This window comes from Dermochelys coriacea, chromosome 7, assembly GCF_009764565.3.
Source record: "Dermochelys coriacea isolate rDerCor1 chromosome 7, rDerCor1.pri.v4, whole genome shotgun sequence".
Taxonomy (NCBI): Eukaryota; Metazoa; Chordata; order Testudines; family Dermochelyidae; genus Dermochelys; species Dermochelys coriacea.
In genome coordinates, this window is record NC_050074.1 from 45973117 (window position 1) to 45997746 (window position 24630).

Here is a 24630-nt window from a genome sequence, read left to right on the forward strand (position 1 = left end):
TATGTCACATCCCATAGTCCATATCCCATTTAGGAATCCTCAGTTGTTGTTATCAGTTCCTTTTTGGACAGCTGTTTGAACATTTGAAATGTTCTATAAGTTAGGGAACATTCTTTTGAATTTTGGGTCTGATCCTCAGCTGGTGTAAATTGAAATATCTCCATTGTAAGCTGTGTTGACTGATACCCGTTGAGAATCTGGCCTTATATGTTTCAATTAAATATTTGGTCTGAAGTTTAAAAACACATGAGCTTCTTTGTGCATTGAGCACACAGTATCTCCATTTTGAGAATGTGTCCACTTGAATTAATCTGTTTGGATTGTAAATTCTTTTGGGCAAGGACTGTCTCTTGCTATGGTATCCGTTTGTACAGTACCTAGTATAATGAGGCCCCAATCTCAGTTGTAGCCTCTAGCTGCTACTGTAATATAAATAATAACAAAGATATGGGTCAGTATTGAAATGGCCAATCCTGTTGAAATAAGGATGGTCAGAGAGCTCGGGATATATTCAGTTCATCTTACTTAGAATCAATGTATGCCCCATGGTTCAGCTATGCTTGCCAACATTACATGTTGATTAATTTTATAGATTTAGCATATTTATTATTATTGATATGTTTAATAATAATTATGGTTAAAGTTTCTCTTTTTCTTAATTAAACCTTTTAGAATATTTCCTTTGTTGGATGATGATGAGGTCATGTAAGGAACTAGGCAAAGGTTCAGCTATCACAGATTTGAGAGGTTAGAACCCATATAGATTGTTAGGTAGATTTTTTTTTATAAGTAACTGATTTTAAAAATATATCACTTCATTTCAAAGGTATCCCAAATCCAAGTAAATAAAAGAGCATTGGGTCCTCCTCAGAGAAGCCAGGACCACAAATCAGTTTCTTACAAGAGATCTACTTAATTTCTTACCAAATTACAAGTAAGAATGGATCTATATGAATCCAATGAAGTGAGCTGTAGCTCATGAAAGCTTATGCTCAAATAAATGTGTTAGTCTTTAAGGTGCCACAAGTCCTCCTTTTGTTTTTGCGGATACAGACTAACACGGCTGCTACTCTGAAATAAGTAGATTGAGTGACAATGATTTTGATACATGGGTACTTCAGTGTTAAGTCTCTTTTGAGAAACAGGATACTAAAGCCTTTTTATTGTAGTGGAGGGAAGGATAGGAGAGATGGAATTGTTATTAGTTAATATGAATTCCTATGCTTTGAATGCTTCAGGAACTGGCACCTTACAAATAAACTCTGTTTTTCTACTATATGTAGAAGCATGTGATATAACAATAAGCACTTATTAACAAAATTATTGATCATTGTGACAAAGTCAAACCTCACAGCTATAAGAGAGTGGTGAAAGTCATGTGTATCAATCCTATAACGGTAAAGACCCTTTTTCCTATGAACTGAAAAGACGTTACTTCAGGTTAATTAGAGACACTTGAGTCCAATTAATGGCTGCCGATGACCTTTAAAAACCCCTCCTCCAGTAAGAGAGTGGGAGGAGGGAGAAGAAACAAGCTTCAGTAGGGTTAGGAGCAGCAGGAAGAAAAGGGTTATCCTAGGTGAGAAAGCTGGTCTCCTCTGTACACGGGAAACATTGAATTTACTTCTGTTTTGGGGAAGGGCTAGTAACCAGAAACCAGCCTAAGAAGTTAATACTCTAGTCAGGGGTCCAGGAGATGTATTTCTTTTGTATTATGGGGTTCTTTTGCTTAAGAGAACTACTCTAGCCTACCCTGAGCCTGATCTTGTAAATATTGTAAATAAACCGAAGTTAAGAATTTAAAAACCTCCAGAGTAGGACTGACTTACTCCAGCCTGCCTCTCCCACCACAGAGAGAAATGCTGAGGCTGATGTGGGAAAAAAGATGCCTTGCCACATCATATACAGAAATCTGCTGTATGGGTAAGGGAACATGTAGAAAGAGAGAAACCTCACCTTTGATCTTCTTTCCTTCTGAGCTGCTGACAAATTGGAAAGTCCAGTTCCTCCACTGATTATGGTCACTCACTAGTTGTTGTGGTACTTCATCCCAGCTGATGCCAAATCAATCAGTGTCCTCTGGCACTGTCTTCAGTCAATTCTTCCTTGACCTTCCTCGCTTTCTTTTTCCGTTCTCAGATACTCATTTCAATACTTGCTTAGCATGTCTCTTGTCTTCCATATGGTATATATGTCCCAGGCAGCTGACCCATCTTTCTTCGATGATATTTTATAACCTGTCCTGCTCGCTTAGCTCCCTTACTCTTATATTTGTAATTTTGTCTTTTCATGAAATAGTCAGTATTTTTCTTCACCATCTTTGATTGGAAACCTCCAATCTCTTTTTGTTAGCCACAGTCATTGGCCGTGTCTCTGCTCTGTACAGAAACATGCTCAGTACAATCACATGATATAATCTGACCTATCATTTCGTGTGAAGATCTGTTTTACCAAATTCGGTCATCCTTCCAAAAGTGGTGTTTTTCTTGTGTGAATATGTTTATCACAGCCACCTTGGAATGACATCACACACACACAGGTAGCAGAACATTGCTAGCTGTTAAATTTCTTTTCCATCCATGTACACCTTTGTATCTGTTGTCCAGTTTTCTACTTTCATAATATTGGTTTTTCTCTGCCTTGATTTTCACCGTTCATGATGCATTATGTTGCCTGCTTCATCACCCAATCTACTGCCAATGCAAAGAGGATTGATGATAACACACACCCTTATCTAACTCTAGTCACAATATTGAACCATTCACCCAGGCCTGTATCCAGTCTTACTACACATCTACTTCCATGATATAAACTCCTTATAGTGCTGATCAGTTTATCTGCTATATCCTAGCTTCTAGCAATATTAAAAGAGATTATACTGTATTTATTATGTAGTGCCTAAGAGCCAACCAAGAATTGGCCCCATTGTTATAGGCACTGTGAAAATACACAGTAGTAGGGAGTCCCTGCCCCACAGAGTTTACAGTCTAAATAGACAAGACAGCACAGGGCAGGGGAAGAGGGTATAATACACAAGCTGAGTGAACAGTGTAATGGCAGCAAATGTCATGTTAGCTACATGATTATATTTATTTATTGTGGGGTTACTTAGAAGGAGATAAGCTAAATATAAAGGGTAGAGAAGGAGAGTGAGGCTGATAGGGAAGGAGGTAAGAGGAGCAGGTGTGGAGTGAAGCTAAGGTGAAGAGACTGCAAAGGAGAGAGAGGGTTGTAGTTAGAGCCCTGCAACTCTACAGATATCTGCCTTATATCCATGGACCATTTTGCAGATCATGGATCAAATGTGGATACAAATTTTGTATCTGCGCAGGGCTCTCATTGAAGCAAACAGCCAATCAGCATAGGGCACAGAAAATCCAGTCAAAGTTGTAGAAAGTTCTCTGAATGTCCAGTGGTCCCTGCTTTGGCTACTTCTGGCTGGTTCGTCTCTGCCGTTTTACCTGTGGGGAGGGGCACTTGAGTCCTAGTGCCCCCAGAGTATTCTGTTACATTATAATCTCATAGACTTTAGGTCAGAAGAGACCATAATGATCCTCTAGTCTGACCTCTTGCACATTGCAGGCCACAGAACCTCACCCACTCACTCCTGTAACAGATCCCTAACCTCTGTCTGAATTACTGAAGTCCTCACATCATGATTTAAAGACTTCAACTTACAGAGAATCCACCAATTACACTATTTTAAACCTGCAGGTGACTCTTGCCCCATGCTGTAGAGGAAGGCAAAAAAACTTCCCAGAGTCTCTACCAACCTGATCTGGGGAGAAAAAATCCTACCCCACCCCAAATATGGCGATCAATTTAGACCCTGAGCATGTGTGCAAGAACCATTAGCCAAACACCTGGGAACGAATTCTCTGTAGTAACTCAAAGCCATCCCCATCTAGTGTCCCATCACCAGCCATTGGAAATATTTGCTGCTAGCCATCACAGATCCACTTCATGCCATTGTTGTCAATCTCATCATACCATCCCATCCATAAACTTATCAAGCTCAGTCTTGAAGCCAGTTAGGTTTTTTGCCCCCCACTGCTTCCCTTAAAAGTCTGCTCCAAAACTTCAGTCATCTGATGGTTAGAAACCTTTGTCTAATTTCAAGCCTAAACTTGTTGATGGCCAGTTTATATCCATTTGTTCTTGTGTCCACATTGGAGCGTAATTTAAATACCTTCTCTCCCTCCCTGGCATTTATCCCTCTGATGTATTTATAGAGAGCAATCATATCTCCCCTCAGCCTTCTTTTGTTTAATCTAAATAAGCCATGCTCTTTGAGTCTCCTCTCATAAGGTAGGTTTTCCATTCCTTGGATCATCTTAGTAACCATTCTCTTCACCTGTTCTATTTTGAATTCATTCTGTTATGTTCCTTCCATATAAATATTTCAAATTGATAGAGAAGTTCAGAACATTAAAGGGAGGAACCTACCCCACCCAAAAATAAAAAATAAATAATCCAAAAAACTGGGTTACTATTTTCCTGGAGGAGTGGGGGTAACAAAAACAAAATCAGTTTTTCTTGGAAGTTATACTTGCAAATTCTTTCAACTGTCCTTTTTCTGCTGTTTTAAAATGTATGGTGTAGTCAGAGCTTCCAGGTTGCTTTGCAGGTGTCCAGCTAGTGCATGCATTTGTGCTTTACCTTTTTGTATATCTGTATTTCAATACAAACCCTGGAGTGTCTCCTTCTTGGCCCTGGTCTACACTACGAGTTTAGGGTCGAATTTAGCAGCGTTAGATTGATTTAACGCTGCCACCCGTCCGCACAACGAAGCCATTTTTGTCGACTTAATGGGCTCTTAAAATTGATTTCTGTACTCCTCCCCCAACGAGGGGGATTAGCACTGAATTGACATCGCCAGGTCGAATTGGGTTCGTGTGGACGCAATTCGACGGTATTGGCCTCCAGGAGCTATCCCACAGTGCTCCATTGTGACCACTCTGGACAGCACTCTCAACTCAGATGCACTGGCCAGGTAGACAGGAAAAGCCTCGCAAACTTTTGAATTTCATTTCTTGTTTGGCCAGCATGGCAAGCTGATCAGCACAGGTGACCGGGTAGATCTCATGAGCAGAGTTGACCATGGAGTCCCAGAATCTTAAAGTGCTCCTGCGTGGACCGAATGGGAGGTACTGGATCTGATCGCTATTTGGGGAGACAAATCCATCTATCAGAACTCTGTTCCAAAAGACTTAAGGAGGTCAGGAAAGCCTACCAAAAAACCCAAGAGGCAAATGCCCATTTGGGGTCAGAGCCCCAGACATGCCGCTTCTATGATGAGCTGCATGCAATTCTAGGGGGTGCCCCTACAACTACCCCACATCTGTACGTGGCCTCCTGCAAGGGAGTCTCACTCAACAGGGATGAGGAGGGGGAGGTTGAAGATAGCACACACCAGGCAAGCAGAGAAACCATTCTCCCTGACAGCCAGGAACTGTTTATCACCCTGGAGCCAGTAACCCTTTCAACCAGGGCTCCCGGACCTTGAAGGCGGAGAAGGCACCTCTGGTGAGTGTACCTTTGTAAATATAATACACAGTTTAAAAGCAAGCGTGTTTAATGATTAATTTGCCTTGAAGACTTGGGATGCATTCACAGCCAGTACAGCTACTGGAAATGTCTGTCAACGTGTCTGGGTATGGAGCGGAAATCCTCCAGGGACATCTCAATGAAGCTGCCCTGGAGGTACTCCCAAAATCTTTGTGAAAGGTTTCTGGGAGGGGCAGACCTTATTGCGTCCTCCATGGTAGGACACTTTACCATGGCAGGCCAGTAGCACGTAGTCTGGAATCATTGCATAAGAAAGCGTGACAACATATGGTCCCGCTGTTTGCTGGCATTCAAGCAACATCCATTCTTTATCTCTCTGTGTTATCCTCAGGAGAGTGATATCATTCATGGTCACCTGGTTGAAATAGGGGAATTTTATTAAGGGACATTCAGAGGTGGCCATTGCTGCTGGGCTGTTTGGCTGTGGCTGAAAAGAAATCATCCCCTCTGTTAGCCATGTGGTGGGGGGAGGGGTGAAGCGATCATCCTAGAGAATTGGGTGGTGGGGTTAGTTGGGTTTGTGCTACACATTAACCTGAAAACATCCGCCCCTCTTTTAAATGGCCAATATGTCTTTTTCAATTTTAATCTCCCTTTTTTCCTCCCGCAGCTGCAAATGTTTCAAAGCTGCGACTAGCATCTCTGTCCCAGAGGCTAGTGCAGATAAGAAGGCGAAAAAAAACGCACTTGCGATGAAAATGTTCTCTGAGCTCATGCAGTCCACCCAAACTGAAGAGCCCAGCAGAATGCCTGGAGGCAGACAATGGCAGAGTCCAAGAAAGCACAAAATGAATGCGAGGACAGTGGCAGGAGCAACTGAGAGGTGGTGGGATCAAGAGGAAAGGTGGTGGCAGCATGATGAAAGGAGGCAGGATGCAATGCTGAGACTACTGGAGGATCAAACAGATACGCTCTGGTGAATGGTTGAGGTGCAGGAAAGGCACAGACTGCCACTGTAGCCCCTGTGTAACCAACCGCCCCTCCTCCCCAAGTTCCATAGCCTCCTCACCCAGAAGCCCAAGAACGTGCAGGGTGGGAGGAGTGCTCTGGGCACCCACCACTCCACCCCAGAGAACTGCCCAAGCAACAGAAGGCTGGCATTCAGTAAGTTTTGAAGTGCAGTGTGGCCTTGTCCTTCCCTCCTCCCCGACCCCACCTGGTGCTTTCCTCCTCCTCCACCCCTCCCGGGCTACCTTGGCAGTTATCCCCCTATTTGTGTGACGAATTAATAAAGAATGTATGAATTTGAAACAACAATGATTTTATTGCCTCTGCAAGCGGTGATCGAAGGGGGTACGGGAGGGCGGTTGGCTTACCAACCAGTAGAGTGAACCAAGGGGGCGGGTTTTCATCAAGGAGAAACAAACAGAACTATCACACTGTAGCCTGGTCAGCCATGAAACTGGTTTTCAAAGCTTCTGTGATGCGCAGCGTGCCCTGCTGTGCTCTTCTAACTACCCTGGTGTCTGGCTGTGCGTAATCAGCAGTCAGGCGATTTGCCTCAACTTCCCACCCCACCATAAACGTCTCCCCCTTACTCTCACAGATATTACTCCCACAGAGCGCACAGCAAGCAGTAATAACAATGGAAATATTGGTTTTGCTGAGGTTTAACCGGTCCAGTAAACTGCGCCAGCGCACTTTTAAACGTCCAAATGCACATTCTACCACCATTCTGCACTTGCTCAGCCTATAGTTGAACAGCTCCTGACTGCTGTCCAGGGTGCCTGTGTATGCTTCATGAGCCATGGCATTAAGGGGTAGGCTGGGTCCCAAGGATAACTGTAGGCATTTCAATATCCCCAGCGTTGTTTTCTGGTCTGGGAAGTAAGTCCTTTGCTGCAGCTGTTCATACAGCCCAGAGTTCCTGAAGATGCGAGTGGCATGTACCTTTCCTGGCCATCCCACACTGAGTTGGTGAAACATCCCTTGTGATCCACCAGTGCTTGTAGCACCATTGAAAAGTACCCTTTCGATTTATGTACTGGATGCCTTGGTACTCCGGTCCCAAGATAGGGATATGCGTTCTGTCTATCGCCCACCACAGTTAGGTAATCCTATTGCAGCAAAGCCATCTACTATGACCTGCACATTTCCAGAGTCACTACCCATTGATAGCAGCAACTCAGTGATTGCGTTGGCTACTTGGATCACAGCAGCCCCCACAGTAGATTTGCCCACTCCAAATTGATTCCCGGATGACCCAGTAGCTGTCTGGCGTTGCAAGCTTCCAGAGGGCTATCGCCACTCGCTTGTGAACTGTGAGGGCTGCTCTCATCTTGGTATTCTTGTGCTTCAGGGCAGGGGAAAGCAAGTCACAAAGTTCCAGGAAAGTGTTCTTACGCATGCGAAAAGTTTCGCAACCACTGGGAATCATCCAGACCTGTAACACCGTGCTGTCTCACCACTCTGTGCTTGTTCCTGTGCCCAGAATTGGCATTCCATGGCATGAGCCTGCCCCATTGCCACCAGGATGGCCAAATTGCCAGGGCCCATGCTTTGAGAGAAGTCTGTGTCCATGTTCTCATTGCTTTCCATCACTGCGCTGCCATTGCCTCCTCGCCTGCTTTGCAGGTTCTGGTTCTGCATAAACTGCATGATAATGCACGAGGTGTTTACATGCTCATAACTGCCCGCGGTGATCTGAGCGGGCTTCATGCTTGCCGGATATGGTGTCTGCAGGAGAACAGCTGAGCAGAGTTGCAGGGGAAGCGGTGGTTGGATGACCAGTTTTGCAGACCTACTGCACCGTCTGCTGCCAGGACACAACAGCTGAGTGGGCTGCATGCTTGCCCTGGTATGGAGAGACAAGAGCAGCCGAGCAGAGTGGCAGTGGAAGCGGCCCTGCGAGACCACCAGGAAGAGCAGAGTGGCAGCGGAACCAGTGGATGACGACAGTCATATAGAGGACCTGTGAGGTGGATTGATAGCATCAGGAGAGCAGAGTGACAGTGGAAGCAGTCATTCGATGACGACGGTTAGCAGTCCTACTGCACTGTCTGCTGAAAGCAGTATGGCACCCGCACAGGAAAAAAAGGCGCAAAACGATTGTCTGCTGTTGCTTTCACGGAGAGAGGGGCGACTGACGACGTACCCAAAACCGCCCGCGAGCAATGTTTTTGGCCCCATCAGGCATTAGGTGCTTAACCCAGAATTCCAATGGGCGGTGGAGACTGCGGGAACTGTGGGATAGCTACCCACAGTGCAACGCTCCAAAAGTCAACACTAGCTTCGTACTGTGGACGCACTCCGCCGACTTAATGTGCTTAGTGGGGACACACACAATCGACTGTATAAAATTGCTTTCCAAAATATCAACTTCTATAAATTCGACCTAATTTTGTAGTGTAGACACCCTTTCTCCAGCTGTTTGCCACCTGCTCACTATTTCTCCCAACTGTCCTAACTCCTGTTATGAATGGGGGGTTCAGGAAGTTTCCATGATACTCCTTAATTAAATTGACTTGTACAGTTTTTGTCCTCCATGTGCTGAGAATGTATAGATTAATCAAGACTACCCTGGAGTTTTTTAGTCTCCAAGAGTGGGAATCCACTCTGGTATCTTTAGGTGGTAATTATTAACCTGTGTGTTCTTTGCTTGCCATTACTCAGTAAAATGAAATAAAACGTTCTATCTAAGGGCACTGGGGCACTGCATTTGATCTCAGAACAGGGCTGTATGGCCAGTGCTTCAAAGAGCAAAAAAAATTGAGAGCCTTAGAGAGTTCTTCCCTGCATTAAATTAGTGAGCTGAGACACAAAGTAGGAATCTAGCCAAATGATGTTTTCAGAGAAGCCTAATTACAAGTGAGTAATTATCTGTTACTTCCCATTTTTCCTTCTGATCCATTTGTTAATATATCCTGCACTTACTTGATGCAAAAGTAAAACTTAATAATAATCTGAGGAAAAAGGAAAGCAAACAACTCCTGTTTGAATGCTGCTTGAGACACAGGTCCGAGAACTGTACCTCTGATCCAAAGCAGTCTAAAAATCTCCCTTCAAAAAACTTCAGATTCCTTTGCATCAAGGATTCTCCTCCTATCTCTGTCCTTGTGTTTGCAGAAGGGGATGAATTATACAGAGAAAAAAAGAGACTAACCTCAGTAACCTCAGCATGAGGCTCTCTCAGTGTAATAAAATGACTTGTGTATAGGGTGTCCAGATAGCTAGTGTAAAAAATCAGGACGATGGTGAGAGGTAATAGGTGCCTATATAAGAAAAAGCCCCGCAAATTGGGACTGTCCCTAAAAAATCGGCACATCTGGTCACCCTACTTGTGTAGCAGAGGTGATGTCTTTTATTCTTTCTTTTGTGTTTTGTTCCAGGACTGTATCAGTTTAGGCTCAGGAGAGCCAAGCAGAAGTGCATACCACTCTTTTGTCCTCTACCACAGTAACAGCCCTCGTTGGGGGGAAATTATCAAGCTACCCATCCCCATTGACAGGTTTCGTGGGTCTCACCTTCGCTTTGAGTTCAGGCATTGCTCCAGTGAGTGCAACATAATCGTTTGTCCAAAACAAATCTAAAAATGTTGATTTCTTTCTATTACAAGTAGAGGATTAGGATGCCATGTGACTGGAAGAGTACAATACAATACAGTAAAGTACAATAAGTACAATGTTAAGAATCCTGGTGCTATCAAGAGTTGTCAGAGAATAGAAAAAGAGGTTCTAGCTTAGAACATGCAGTTCAGGACAACAGACTCCCATGTTGTTTTCCTACTGTGTCCTTTGACATATTGTCTTTACAAGTTGTGCATATGATTTACTCCGGTCAGCACAATCTTGATAAAGGCTTGTCTGATTTACATTTGTAGAGACTAATTGTGTGGTCCATAGCATAAACTGAGACCTAGTACAGTATGTGTGTGTGTGTGTGTATCTCTAATCTACAGATAGATATAAAAATGAATCCTGATGTGGCTTCGTGCATTGGTTGTTAGAAATACAGAGAGGCTAAGGAGTGAGTGTGAAGTATAGAGAGTGAGGGGAAAAAATTATACACACACACTTGCAGCATATGCAGAAATGTTTCTCTATGTTCTTTATTTCTTGTTGCAGCTAAAGACAAAGGAGAAAAAAAGCTCTTTGGCTTTGCATTTACTCCTCTGATGAGAGATGATGGCACCACCCTATCAGATGATATCCATGAGCTTTATGTTTATAAGGTACCATAGCTCACAACTCTTCTAATGCTGCACTGCAGAACTGCCACCTATTTATCCCTACTTCAGTATAGATACATTTGAGTAAACATCATTGCATTTCTGAAAATGCTGTTTTTCATTACATGAGGAAATAGTGATAGGATTATGAACCTATTTATAACAGATCCCAAATTATAGGACTTGGTATAGATGGGTTTCATTTTTCAGGTACAATTGATTTTTCTCCTCAAATTATAATGATTTTTGTGACTCCTCTCTGGTTTTAAATTCAATCTCACTAGTATTCATAACCACCCACGAATGCTATGAGGGTTTGTTATTACTATATGCTTTTATGCTCTGAAAACATGCTGTTATGGACTAGACTAGTAATGTGAGACACCATAATCCTGCTCAACAATACTCTAGCAGAGTAATTTTGTCCTTACCAGATTATCCTAGTTTTTTCCTTCAGTGTATAGATATAGCTCTCAAACAGATATATGTAGTGTATTTGAAAGGTCCTTAAAAGTTCTGAAGGGATCTGTGGGAGGGAGACCACATTTTCTTAAGCACAGGTGACCACAGAGACCACAAAGTTCTGAAGGGATCTGTTCTGAAGGGAGACAACATTTTCTTAAGCACAGGTGGGTGACTTAATGTAGTATACCTGACGATGGCAAGCATAGGTTTCTGGGTATAGATTTTCTGTGCACTCAGAGGATCGTACAATGGGATTCTGATCTATGACTAGGTATTATCAAATACAAATAATACATAATAATTCAGAGTACTTTTAGTCAGTTGCTAGCAAGGCATGAATGTGTGGAATAAAGTAAATCAACTAGGTAAAATTTAGTTTCCTTTCTGTATCTGCAGTGTGATGAGAACAGCACATTTAATAATCATGCTCTGTACCTGGGGCTGCCCTGCTGCAAAGAGGACTACAATGGCTGCCCTAACATCCCTTCTAGCCTCATTTTCCAGCGTAGTACCAAAGAGACCTTCTCGATCTCGACCCAGCTCTCCTCCACCAAACTCACCCAGAACGGTACCATGACTGTCCCTTCTGAAAACAAGGCCATTGAAACATGTTCTGTTTTTTCAATATAATGTTCCTTTTTTGTATGGTTTAATGTTAGCTGTGCTTATATTTACTAAGCTTCATTGCTACTGGAATGAGTAGAGACAGGGTTTTTTAAGGAAATGAGCATACTAACTTGTAACAAAGATAGTATGTATATTTCTGTAAATAGAGGCACAAAGGCTAGGATAAAACATTGTTAATTCTGATTAAACTCATGAGAATAATAAATTCAAAGTTAGCATGTTTACTCAATTCTAAATTAGCTCTGTTGGGCTTTATATTGAAGGTTTCTGTGATCAAGGCTTGATGTTGCTTTCTTCAAGTCCTCAGAGGCACCAAAGGGTGAAATGTGACTGCCCACAATGCAACATCAAGACAAAATGGGGAGAGATACAACCTTTACTTTTTAAACACCATTCATTTCTTTGGCAATAATGTAAGATATGTTTCTGAGATTTATTCCTTGCGTTTTCTCTTTGAGGTGAGGAGTAATTCATTGAACAAGTATCGCCTCTTCAATCTCTATCACATCTTGGGGGTGACTTCCTTCCTATCTTACTTGTTTATAAATTTTGACTGGTTCTGAGTGTGTTTCTAACGCACAAGTTTTTGTTATGGGAAGGATTCTTGAACTGTTGTTAGTATTTTAGAGGCTTCACTTAAACTTATACCATGTTTCAGTCTTTCATTATATTGTGTGAAAAGCAGGAGTGAGACCACAGACAGATCTAAACATGCAGTGGAAACTGAAACATTTCTTTCTTTTAGTGCCAGTCTGGCCCTCTATTGTTGTCATACTGATTCTGAACTTTAGTAACCTAGCCATGTAGTGCCTGTACTAGACATTCTTCAGTGTCCTTGTGCTTTACAGTATATCAAGTGCATGTTCCTTTCTTGTGTCATTTTGCAGTGGACTTGCTTGCCCTCTTAAAATGGAAGGCTTACCCAGACCGTGTAATGGATTCTAGGAAGACTGAGGCATGTCAATGGCGAGGAAATTGTTAAGGTACTGAGTCAACTAATGGTCAGTCTTACTGCTGGGAAAATTATTTTTTATGATAACAGTGTCTTTGAGGGAGCAACCAGAAGAGCCTTCCTGTGACTGACTCTCTGCTGTCAATTTTTAAGCCCAGATAATACGACTGTTATCTGATATGTTATGTACCTAGTATTTTTAGGGGCTCAGGTTTTGTGTCTATATATTTTCAGTGTGTAGATAAGAAAGTCATGTTTCTGCTTTATTTCTCTACCAAAAAAGTTAAATTGAGATAAACGTTGACCTTACGCATTAATCATAACAGCATTAGAATTGCAGTTTATTTGATATATTTGAATTTAGACAAGTTTAAGAAAATAAATGAATGAAAGCTGGGAATTTAAAAAACTGTAATTCAAAAATCCTAAACTCCGAAACACTCAATAATCGACATTATCCCTGCCAACTACAGCTTCTTCTTGGAGTTATTGTCCCAAAGGGCTCCACTTTACGCGGGCACACATCCAGACACTTTTATCAGAGATTTTTCGCTAGCAGTGTCCACATGTCTGTGCCTGCCCTCCACACATCCTTGTGCTCTGGACCAATGGTATATTAGCAAGGAGCAGACCCCTGCAACTCCAGTTCCTTTTCAACCACCTGTAGCTAGAGAGGGAGAGCATGTGGTGTCTGCTAGCTTAGCATACCTAGCTGACCATTTATTTTATTATTTTTGTTTCTTCTTCTTGGTACAAGCTGTGCTTTTGGAGGTTCCCCCACCCTTATTTTCACAGCAAGGGCCTCTGCCCTTTGACGTCCTTTTTCTGCAGCTTCCCTCCTTGGGCTATTCCCAAAAACCTGGGTTTTAAACCCTGCCAGACCTGCCACGGGTCCTTCCCCTTGGCAACGGCATTTCGGCTGCCTCAGAGAGTCCCACATCCTATCAAAGTGTAAGGTCTGCTCTGGCTTCAGGAGCACATCCAGGAAGCTGAGGGAGGACAGACTGAAGTTACTGCTTATGGAGCAGTCCTTGAGAGCCACCATCACTTCAGGGTCTGATTCCCCTGCATACATTGGCATCAACCTCTCAGAGCATTCCGGTGACGACTTTGGCTCCGGTCAGCAGAGAAAGGGTAGCTTCAGAGTGTTCAAAGCCCTCTAAAAAGAACAGACATCACTATCCCCATGTGTGGCATCTAAAAGAAGGGGAAGTCATCCCAAAGGCCAGGGATTGAGAGGCAGTATGGGTACAACTAGGCTTCTGCCTCCTCTGGTATCAAGATGTTGGTACTCATGAACAGACTTCCAGCACACATACTGAGAAGTCTTACGACCAACAGCCCTGTTCAGCATGATTGTTGGTACCCTTGGAGCCCTCCAAACCCAATGCCACCAACCCCAATCCAGGCTCTGTGCATAAGGAGCATATGGACTACCCATCCATACTGTATCCAGTACCTCTCAACTCACGTCAGCTTGAGGAGCAGTGCTAGAATTGCTGATACCAACCAGTTTCCCATATCATGAGGCTCTCTGAGTCACATCCGGAATCCGCTGTACTGAGAGGTACACAGGGATTTCCTACTGGTACCAATGTACCAACCTGTCCTGACATACTGCCCAGCTTCTGTGCACCTCCACACTACAAGTCAGTCACTGGTTGCAACTCAGAATCCAGTACCAACACAACCACCAGTACTGACATGGCAACAGTACCAACACTCCTAGTTCGTCCGTTAGATACAGGGGGGAAACACCTCCTTGGACTCAGACATTTCTGTCCAGGATTCCACCACATTACCTTCCAATAAATCCTTTTCCTCCAGAGGTGGCAGTTATGCTCCTTTCCCCCATCCTACATGGTTGATTTCAAAGTCTTTCAAGAACTAATAAGGTGGATGACTGAGATTTTACAGATTCCCCTAGAGAGGATACAGGAACCTCAGCATATCTTGAATACTTCTCCTCCAGGCGGATAACCATGGCCATTTGAAAACACTGGCTACCATCCGCCAACAAGCAGGAGTGCTGGCAAAAAGTACTATGGGCTGGCCAAGGGTTCAGAGTAGCTTTTTCTCCCACCTCTCCCCAAACTCTCCGGTGATCAACATGGTTAATGAGAGAAACAGGAGCTGTCCAAATCAGCTCTTCATGACCAGGATCTTAAGCACCTGGACCTCCTTGGCTGCAAGAGTTACTCTTCCGTTGAACTACAATGCAGGATTGCCAACTATTGTGCCTGTCAAAATATGACTACACACATTATAGAAAATTCTCTCATTTTATTGATCACTTGCCTCAGGACCTGAAGAACCAGTTTCAAACCATCATCTCCAAGGCCAGATGATACCAAAGCTTCTTTGCAGGCCTCTCTCAATGCTGCTGGTACAGCCTCTTGTTCATTTTGACCGTTGGTCAAGGGTCACAGATCATCTCACTATGAATCCTGGGGTGCACCACCCTGCCCAATTGCCCTCTGTGATGTACATCTCTCACAGATACATCAGATCAGACTGATGGATACTTGAAGTATTATATCGGGTTACACCATCCAGTTCAGCCCCATTCCCTCTTCTCCCTCATCCCTTTGAGGGACCCTTCCCACAAGGGTCTCCTAGGCAAGAGGTAGAATCTTTCCTGCTGCTGGGGAGCAATTGAACTGGTTCCTCATAGTTTACCTAAAAAGGCTTCTACTCCAGATACTTCCTGGTTCCCAAGAGAAAAGGGGGATGGAGACTGAACCTGGACTCTGACGCTTTCAAAAAAATGCAGAGATTCAGGATTGTATCCCTATCAGCAATAATTCCATCATTAACTCATCATTGATTAATTGATTTGTGCCCTTCCTATATTCCCTCAGTCCAAACCATGACTATGCATATGGTGCAGGTGGGACCCACAGATACTGCTGGTGAAAAATCTCTGATCAAAAGCTCTTGGGGCACGTGTGTACCTTTAGGGGCAAAACATCTCGAAGCACTTCAGTTTCTGTACCGGAAATTAACCCTCCTCTATTCCCTCTTACTCCTGCACCATGAAAAAGGAAAATCTTCCTGTTTTGTCTATGAATTAAAATAACCTGGATGGTCTTTTGTTATCTGATTATATAACCTGCACGTATCATTCTGGCCTGTAGGAGCTATGGGAGAACTCTCAGGTCTAGTCTGCTGGGGGTCTGCAGCCTGTGTTAGGATGAATGGATACAAACTTGATTCCTGTCTGTAATTGTAAAAGGGGTCTCTGGCCATAGAATCATAGAATCATAGAATCAGAAAATAATATCAGGGTGGAAGGGACCCCAGAAGGTCATCTAGTCCAACCCCCTGCTCAAAGCAGGACCAAGTCCCAGTTAAATCATCCCGCCAGGCTTTGCAAGCCTGACCTTAAAAACCTCTAAGAAGGAGATTCTACCACCTCCCTAGGTAACGCAGCTTCCAGTGTTTAACACCACCCTCTTAGTGAAAAAGTTTTTCCTAATATCCAATCTAAACCTCCCCCATTGCAACTTGAGACCATTACTCCTCGTTCTGTCATCTGCTACCATTGAGAACAGTCTAGAGCCATCCTCTTTGAAACCCCCTTTCAGGTGTTGAAAGCAGCTATCAAATCCCCCCTCATTCTTCTCTTCTGCAGACTAAACAATCCCAGCTCCCTCAGCTCTCCTCATAAGTCATGTGCTCTAGACCCCTATATCATTTTCGTTGCCCTTCGTGTACTCTTTCCAATTTATCCACATCCTTCCTGTAGTGTGGCCCAAAACTGGACACAGTACTCCAGATGAGGCCTCACCATGTCGATAGAGGGGAACGATCACGTCCCTCGATCTGCTCGCTATGCCCCTACTTATACATCCCAAAATGCCATTGGCCTTCTTGGCAACAAGGGCACACTGCTGACTCATATCCAGCTTCTCGTCCACACAGTCACCCCTAGTCCTTTTCCGCAGAACTGCTGCCGAGCCATTCAGTCCCTAGTCTGTAGCGGTGCATTGGATTCTTCCATCCTAAGTGCAGGACCCTGCACTTATCCTTATTAAACCTCATTAGATTTCTTTTGGCCCAATCCTCCGCCATTATTGTGTTTGGGGTGAATGTTGCCTTAACTTATGATTTCCTTGTTTTTTAATGTTTGCATTGTTGAGAGAAGTACAGTTAAGCAACCTTGCCCTCTAAATTAACCATGTTTTTTGTGTGGAAATATTGAAAAAGTGGCTGTCTCTGAACTCCCTTCCTAAATAAACAAGAATACTCAAAAATTCATTAGTTGCATGGAGGCAAGGATGGAACTGAAACTCCAGTTGACTATTTGATTTCTGAGCTAAATATGCAGCTCTGCTTGTTCACAAAGCAACAACCTGGTGGCTATTAGTTATGACTGACAAACCTCAGAAATTTTAACATTTGGACCTGAATAGGCTCAGAAAATGCCAATCAAATTTATTTCAACTTTTTAGGTTTCTTTTTTTATGTGTCTTGCCCAGATCCTTCCCTTCAGAGCAAGTAGATCATTCTCCCTTACCATGACTCCAACTGCTTCTTAACAATCTATAGGAGGCCTTCTTTATTTCTCTCCGCTTTTCCAAATCTCTCCTTAGGCCTCAAAATTAGAGCTGGTCAGAACATTTCTGACAAAATATTTTTCATCAAAGTAAGCTGTTTCACCAAAACTGAAATGTTTCACAGATATGTATATATTTTGATGACGTTTTTAACAAGAACATTTGCGAGGTCCAGGGTGGACTCTCTTGTCATTTCCACACAGAGAGAGAGAGAGAGAGAGAACCCCCAAACTGAAAACCTGGCCTTTTCAATCCAAACACAGATGTTTAGATACAATTTCATTTTGCAAAAAAATGAAAAAGGTTTTGTTTTCCTTCCAATACAGAACAAAAACAAATTTTGGCAATCTCTATTGTGCTGAGTTCCAACTCTTCTGTTATCTTACATGCCCCAGGTTCTCCAGATCAAAGATGATATATCAGAATACATTCACACATTTGTGAGCCTGGAGAAGGACACATCCATGCTAGATATGAAGACAGTGGCTATCCCTTCCACTAGTTCCAGAAAAGCAGAGAGCCCTCCCTGCAATTTATTTTTCAGAATTTAAGAATTGGAAGGAGGGTGTGTTTGGCCTCTGGGATAGTGAACCCAAAAACCTGCCCATTCTAATGGTACTCATTTTTGAATAATGCTACATATTCAATGTTGCCTTATATGATTATGAGCAAAACAAGCCTACTCCTTCATGTCCATATTTGACTTCTTCACCAAATTCCATAATTTTGAGAATAAATTTTGTCTTCAATGCAATACAGCATGGGTCTGCACAGGAAGAATTCTTCTTTAGGAATCTTAAAAAATATGTGGACTTAACATATTCCAAGTGAAATGGTGACTGACTCCCTTCTGGAATTCACTGCCATTCAGTGACAACTGTATCTTTTTTGGGGGGACTTCATAAATCATTATGGGTTTTTTTTCTTGTTTTTCCACATCAAAGAATCCGATGGAATAGATTGCACAAAGCTAGCCTACAATGCTAGCTATCAACTTCACCTATAGCACTGTCACTTCGTTATCATCTTCTCCAGTGGGTCCTATTTATTGAAATGGAAAGCAGTGGGAGATCAGCAAACTGAGCAGCCTGCCATGTCGTGGACAAAAGGGGCTGGCATTGTATAGCTAAATTGTTGCACAGATACTTGATAAAAACAACAACCACCACCACCCTGAATCTCTGTCCCGTAAAATACAACTGTTTTGTACTAACCATGTCTTGAAACACTTACTATTTACTGTGAATCAGTGGATATGCTTGTATCAGATGTGGAATGCTATCTCACATGCTTTTAGGACTGCAGAACAGTGAACGGTTTTGTCAGTCTTGGGCAATACTGTTGATCTGCCCAGAGACCGTGAAAGGCAAACACTAGTAAATTAAATGAAAATAGTTTATAATAAAATAATTTTTGTGTTTGTCATTTTCTTTTATAATTGTTCTTTGTAAAAGGACGGGAGACATTCTTGGCAATAAGTAATTTTTCTTACACCTACTCTGGGTGAATCTTAAAGTGGTCTGTTCCTGCAGAATGATGGTATAGGAAAGTATGTCACGTCTGAGAATAAAAGCAGTGCTCTTGAATGTAAGCAGGATTTGTAGATTTAAATTCTCTATCTCTTCCTGCCATTTCAGTTCCTGCAAGACATTCTAGACACTTTGTTTGTGATTTTGGATGACAATACAGAAAAGTATGGTCTGTTGGTCTTTCAGTCTTTGGTAAGTAGCCCCACTCCCATTAAATGAGTACTTTTCTTTCCCTGGTGGTCAGTATTTCCCATGCTCTTGTTACCTTACCACCATGCCTTATTGCTAGTATCTTATTACTTTAAAATGTCTGAGAGATTCTGCTGGAGGTTCTACCCCTGTAATTTTTTGTAATGTTATTGGGTGCAAGGAGTAGGATAACCATAGCCAAAATATGAGGAGAGAAGGATTACATCCATCAGTATGGGAGGGGCAAACAATAAGTCAAAGAGTAGCATTTCCATTGCCTGCATATGAAAAAACCCCCCATCATCTAACTGTTTCTTAGCCTGTTTAGCTTGTTCATTTAATCTCTGGTGACGTGTGTAGTTTGCTCTGTTATGGGTTCCCTTCTTTATCTTCCGCAGGTGTTCATTATAAATCTGCTGCGTGACAGCAAATATTTCCATTTCCGACCTGTTATGGATATGTACATTCAGAAACACTTTGCAGGGGCACTGGCTTACAAGTAGGTTGTGTTTTGTCATCACTTTGTATAGTAACACTCAGACTTTTGAGTGGTATGGGCACCAGAGTTATAACTTTTACACTAGCAGAGTATATCTGGTATTCAAAAGCAAACATTCTGGAGAAAAATTTTGTAGCATGACTTCTAAATCTAACCCCAGAGAAAAGCTGCTGAATGTCATGCCAGTCCTAGTCCCAGTCTTAGCCTGCAGGGGCTCGGAATGCTGAAAAGTGAGGAAGCACTTCATGTCACTCAGCAGCAACTAATTAGAAGCTGTATTGATGGGCCCCACAGAGCATCCACCCTTCCTATACTAGAAGGATGCTGGCTACTTGAGGCCTGCATGAAACTTAAGCAGGGATCATGAAAATGATTCTTACATTTCTTATCAGGAATGCATCCATTGGCATAAGACCAATAGCCTCCATTTAGGGAGACAAATCACCTATTCTCTAGTGCCTTTTCCTATGGCTAATTTCAAAGAAGAGGGCAAGTATTCAGATTAGATCAAGGTATTCTGTTCTGTGACATTAAAGGCAGAATGTTCATTTCAACAGAGAATTAGAAAATTAATTTCCAGTAACACTCAAAAAGAGTGGTGAGCCTTATTTTCCAATATATTACAATGAAATGTTACTTCATGAGTCAGATTTAGAAAGCAGTAGCAATTATCAGACAGGATTGTATTTTACCTTTCTTCCAGATTGCTTCTTGTGCATAATTTAGTGACTCCCAAATTGGGTCAAAATAAAGTGAACACAACAATCTTCCAGATCCATCATTCTTGGCCCTGGTATTATAGGGGACTCAAGCTATAGTGTATTGAAAAAAATCTTAACTAGATTACATTGAAAATGTTCTTTTAAAACAGATTGGAAACTGTATGGGAATCACAAAGCACAGTGAAGTTCAGAAGGACGAGGAAACAGTTTCACAATTTTTAATAATCAGTGTCATCTTTGATCTTAGGAAAATGTTATTAGCAGTTCTACTTTCTTCTGATGAGATGGTGTCTAAACAAACTTGTTCTTAAGCATATATAATGCTTCAGGGCATTCTAAACAGTTTTGTACACTTTAGGAAATTAGGTGAAGGTATTTTCTCTATGTTTTTACATAAGTTGGTCTTTTCCAGTTTCAAACAGTTTCTGAAAATTGCTTATCTATAAGAGCCTTACTCAGATTGTTTAGCCAAAAAGAAATACTACATGTATTTTATTTTCTGTAAACTGATTATTTTCTTTGTTTGAAGTGATTTGTTATAACCCCTTTTTGATTCTTTGTTTCTTTCCATTTGAGTTAATTATGGAGGGAGAGTTATTTTTTGGTGTCAGAAATTTCTTTTACATTTAAATTAATGTATATGTCATTACTGTAAACTTGGTTATTTAGACTAATATGCCTAACTATTAAAAGTGAGTGTAACAAGAGAGCATGTTGCATTTCTTGCTGTTTAAGGAAACAACTGCCAAGTCATTTAAAAAACCCAGAAGGTTTCAGGATTGTCTACTTTCAGATAATTGCTTGATGTTTCTGTCAATGTGTGTCTTACTCAGAGAACTGATCCGATGTTTGAAGTGGTACATGGACCGGTCAGCTGAGCTTGTACGACAAGATCATATCCAGGAAGCAATGAGGGTATGTGTTTGTCGTAAATACCTGTATGTTGAATGTGACTGTGGTTTCTACACAGCTGAGGCTGCTCTAAGGCACATGAAACGTGATCTTGAACGGACTTCCAGTACTCATTTGTCCAGAGCAAATTTCAACTTTGTCAAAAACTGCCCAAATTCTAATCTTAAGAATCTAATCTAATCTTGTGCAGAGGGCCAGTACAAGATCTATGCCTCCTTAACTCCTACCAAAACCCTATTTTGTGGATTTAAGTAGTATTTTTGTGGGGCACTGGCCTTGTGCTGGCCCTCTGCACAGTAGTAAATTTCATCTTTAAAGAAGTAACATTTTTATAGTCATTAGAGCACAGACTGGGAGTCTGAAGTTCTGGTTTTTATTTCTGGCAGTGACACAGACTGGATGAAGCTCTAGAATATTTTAAGAAAACAGTAAATGGGCCTTTGAGTGGACTGTGGTGTTGACAGATACCATCCCACAGAGCATGGATCAGTTGTCAATGAACAGAGCATGATTTTGAAGGAAAACACAGATTCCCATCCTGTGTGTGAACCAGGGGAATAGTTTTTGCACTAGTTCAGTTCCACAGAAAACAAATAAAATGCTACTTTTTTACTATAATTATATTATAACAGCAAGAACTCAGTCACCAAGATTAAGAGGTTTACTAGAGAAAGACCATTGAATTTGGAATTCAGATGTTCTTTAGGGGGAGAAACACAAAATTCTCTCAGTTGGCCTTTGTTGAACCCAGAGGAATGAAAGTTGGCTTCACTGACAGGTCCTCAAATAGATCATTTCATCTTAAGCAGGTCCACCTTTTTCAGCAGATTCTGGGACAGGCAAACAGAAATATGTCTCCCTTTCTCATAAATGACATTTCCAGCTAGTATACACCTTCACATTTGTGCTAATGATGCTCAGATGTTTCAGTAACTGTGGAAAGAGAAAAAGTTGTTTCTAAGGCTCTGACACAGATCAGGCTTTGAATCCTCATTTTCTTATGAAAGATGGATAGTTTTATGTCAAAGACCTATAAGGTCAAGGTCCATTTGTTGACTTCACATTTTAGAGTTCATTTCTGTATCTACATCCTGAACAGTAGCTTCAGTTCAGGACCTATGTGAAGCATCTGTATAGAGATAGGCAACTTGAAATGATGAAGATAGCAATAATGGTCTATGTAGCCTTTAGTAGAAGGTTTCACCAAGCAATAATCCAACAAAGAGTTCACACTTCTGAGTTGCTACTTCTTGAAGTCCCTATGATCACTGGACTGATATAAGACCTGAAGAAAATGTACTTTATTCCTGAAAAATTACTTTTTGTTTATTTCTCTGTACTAGTCTGACAGTCTTTCCCTTGCTTTAAATGTCCCCTACCACCTCCTTCAAGCTGGATTTCCAGTCTTTTGTGCTTCATAGTGTCTGTGCTGTAAAACAGACCGATTCATTGAGTATTTGAAGACTATAGCAGAGGGCTTTGGTGCCTATGGATTTGATTTTACACACACACACACTCTCTCTCTCATTTTGCCTTTGCCGCTTGTTGGCTTGACCAAACTTGCAGAAACTTAATTTCCAGTTTGGGACTGAAATCCCTTTTGTCTCTGTTAATTGTCAGACAATGCCTCCAAAATAATAGTGTTCAAGAAAACAGAAGGTCTCAGGGCATTTCAATTAATTTATACTTCTCTAAGGGCCTTACACTCTGCAACTGTGATTTTGTAGATTAACTGAGTCTCTAACATTTAACATAATTTGTTGGTGTTCATGCACCAGCTTTTCTGCCATCACAGCCATGTGTTTGCATCCACACCTAGCGCTCTGCCTAACTCCCTGAGGGCATTCTGGGCAGCCATAGCAGAAGCATGGGTCTTTTTAAGAACCCCTCTTTTCATAAAAAGAAAAGTAGTACTTGTGGCACCTTAGAGACTAACAAATTTATTTGAGCATAAGCTTTCCTGAGCTACAGCTCACTTCATCATGAAAGCTTATGCTCAAATAAATTTGTTAGTCTCTAAGGTGCCATAAGTACTCCTTTTCTTTTTGCGAATACAGACTAACACAGCTGCTACTCTGAAACCTCTTTTCATAGAGGATTATGGAACATCATATACAAATCCTATAATGCTCTTCCTTGGGTCACAGTGGCCTTTCCTTTTATGGAGAATTTCAAGTAACTTCACATTGCTGCATCCTCCAACTTCTGGAATTTGGTAGTTGACAGCCTGAAAGCAAAGTAGAGCAGAAATTGTAATCTTTACAGAGTGCTCTGAGTCTAACGAAAATGCAAATGAAGAGGTTTGTTGTATTTCCAAACTGGATCATGAGAAAAGTGGTTTCTGGGCCAGGTCACATGTTATGTGCTGATGAGATAGTGTTGTGGCTGTCTGGACCAAATGTGAGTGACTGAGACCCATGTGGATGACCAAGCCCAATTTTGACTTTCTGTGTGTGGAGCTGGCAGCAGACTTACACTTACAATGCAAAACTACTGTATGAGAGCTGATGTTCCTGTGGACAAAAGTTGCAATAGCAGTCTGAAAACTGATCAAGAGTAGAATATTATCACCTGGTGGAGCTCTTTGGTGTGAGGTATTCCTCAATGGATTATGTTGTATTGAGGTATAGATTAAAAGGAAGTTGAACTGGCCCGTGTGATCAAGGTTACCACTGTTCCAGAGATAATGGAGGGCTTTGAACATTGCGACTTCTCAAACTGTGCTGGGACTATTAATGAATCTCATTTCCCAATTCTTTGTCCTTAAAATCAGTTCACAGATTTCTACAAACATAAGTCTTACTGGCTGTGGCAAATCTTAGAGAGCAAATCCTGGAACTCACACTGGCTGACCAGGCAAGATGCATGATGTGAGAATGTTAAAGAATTCCGCTTGTGACAGGCAGGAAGAGTTTTCACCAGGACATTAATGATGTCTCTGTGCCAGCTGTGCGGATCCAACCTATTCTTTGCTTACTTAGACAATGTAGCTATTGGTATCCAGACTATGAGGATGGCATCAAACAGCACTTCAGCTACACCAAAATGGAAGACTGAAGGGAAGGGGGTGGTGCCTACTGAAGCAAAATGGCACAGGCCTGAAATACATTTCATTGCTGCTGCTTGTGTACTCCATGTGATCAGAATAGAGAGCATTATGTTTTCATATGGGATACTGGCACTCAGTTCTACCCATTTTCTCAGCTAGCTGAGAGCCCTGTGATTACTATTGTAGATATACCTAAGCTAGCTTTACTATTGCTGATTACGCTGGGCTGGTTAGCATAATAAAGGGTGCACTATGATAGTATTTTTTTCTTACACTGATACTTAGCTCACCCCTAGAGTCCATCTCTACCACTTGATATGTAGAATTATAGAATCATAAAAATACAGCTAGTCACCCTGTTTAGATCAGTGGTTTTTTTAAAATATTAGTTA

The 24630-nt window shown here is 41.9% G+C and overlaps 1 protein-coding gene across 1 annotated transcript in view; it reads left to right on the top strand.

The window, feature by feature from the left end:
- Nucleotides 1–24630, top strand: part of DOCK3 (dedicator of cytokinesis 3) — a 603029-nt gene that overhangs the window by 458476 nt on the left and 119923 nt on the right. The window contains 8 exon segments of the mRNA XM_043518507.1: nucleotides 9897–10059; nucleotides 10632–10738; nucleotides 11597–11768; nucleotides 12715–12766; nucleotides 12768–12810; nucleotides 18976–19059; nucleotides 19455–19555; nucleotides 21111–21192. Coding sequence (XP_043374442.1) covers nucleotides 9897–10059; nucleotides 10632–10738; nucleotides 11597–11768; nucleotides 12715–12766; nucleotides 12768–12810; nucleotides 18976–19059; nucleotides 19455–19555; nucleotides 21111–21192 — 804 coding nt within the window.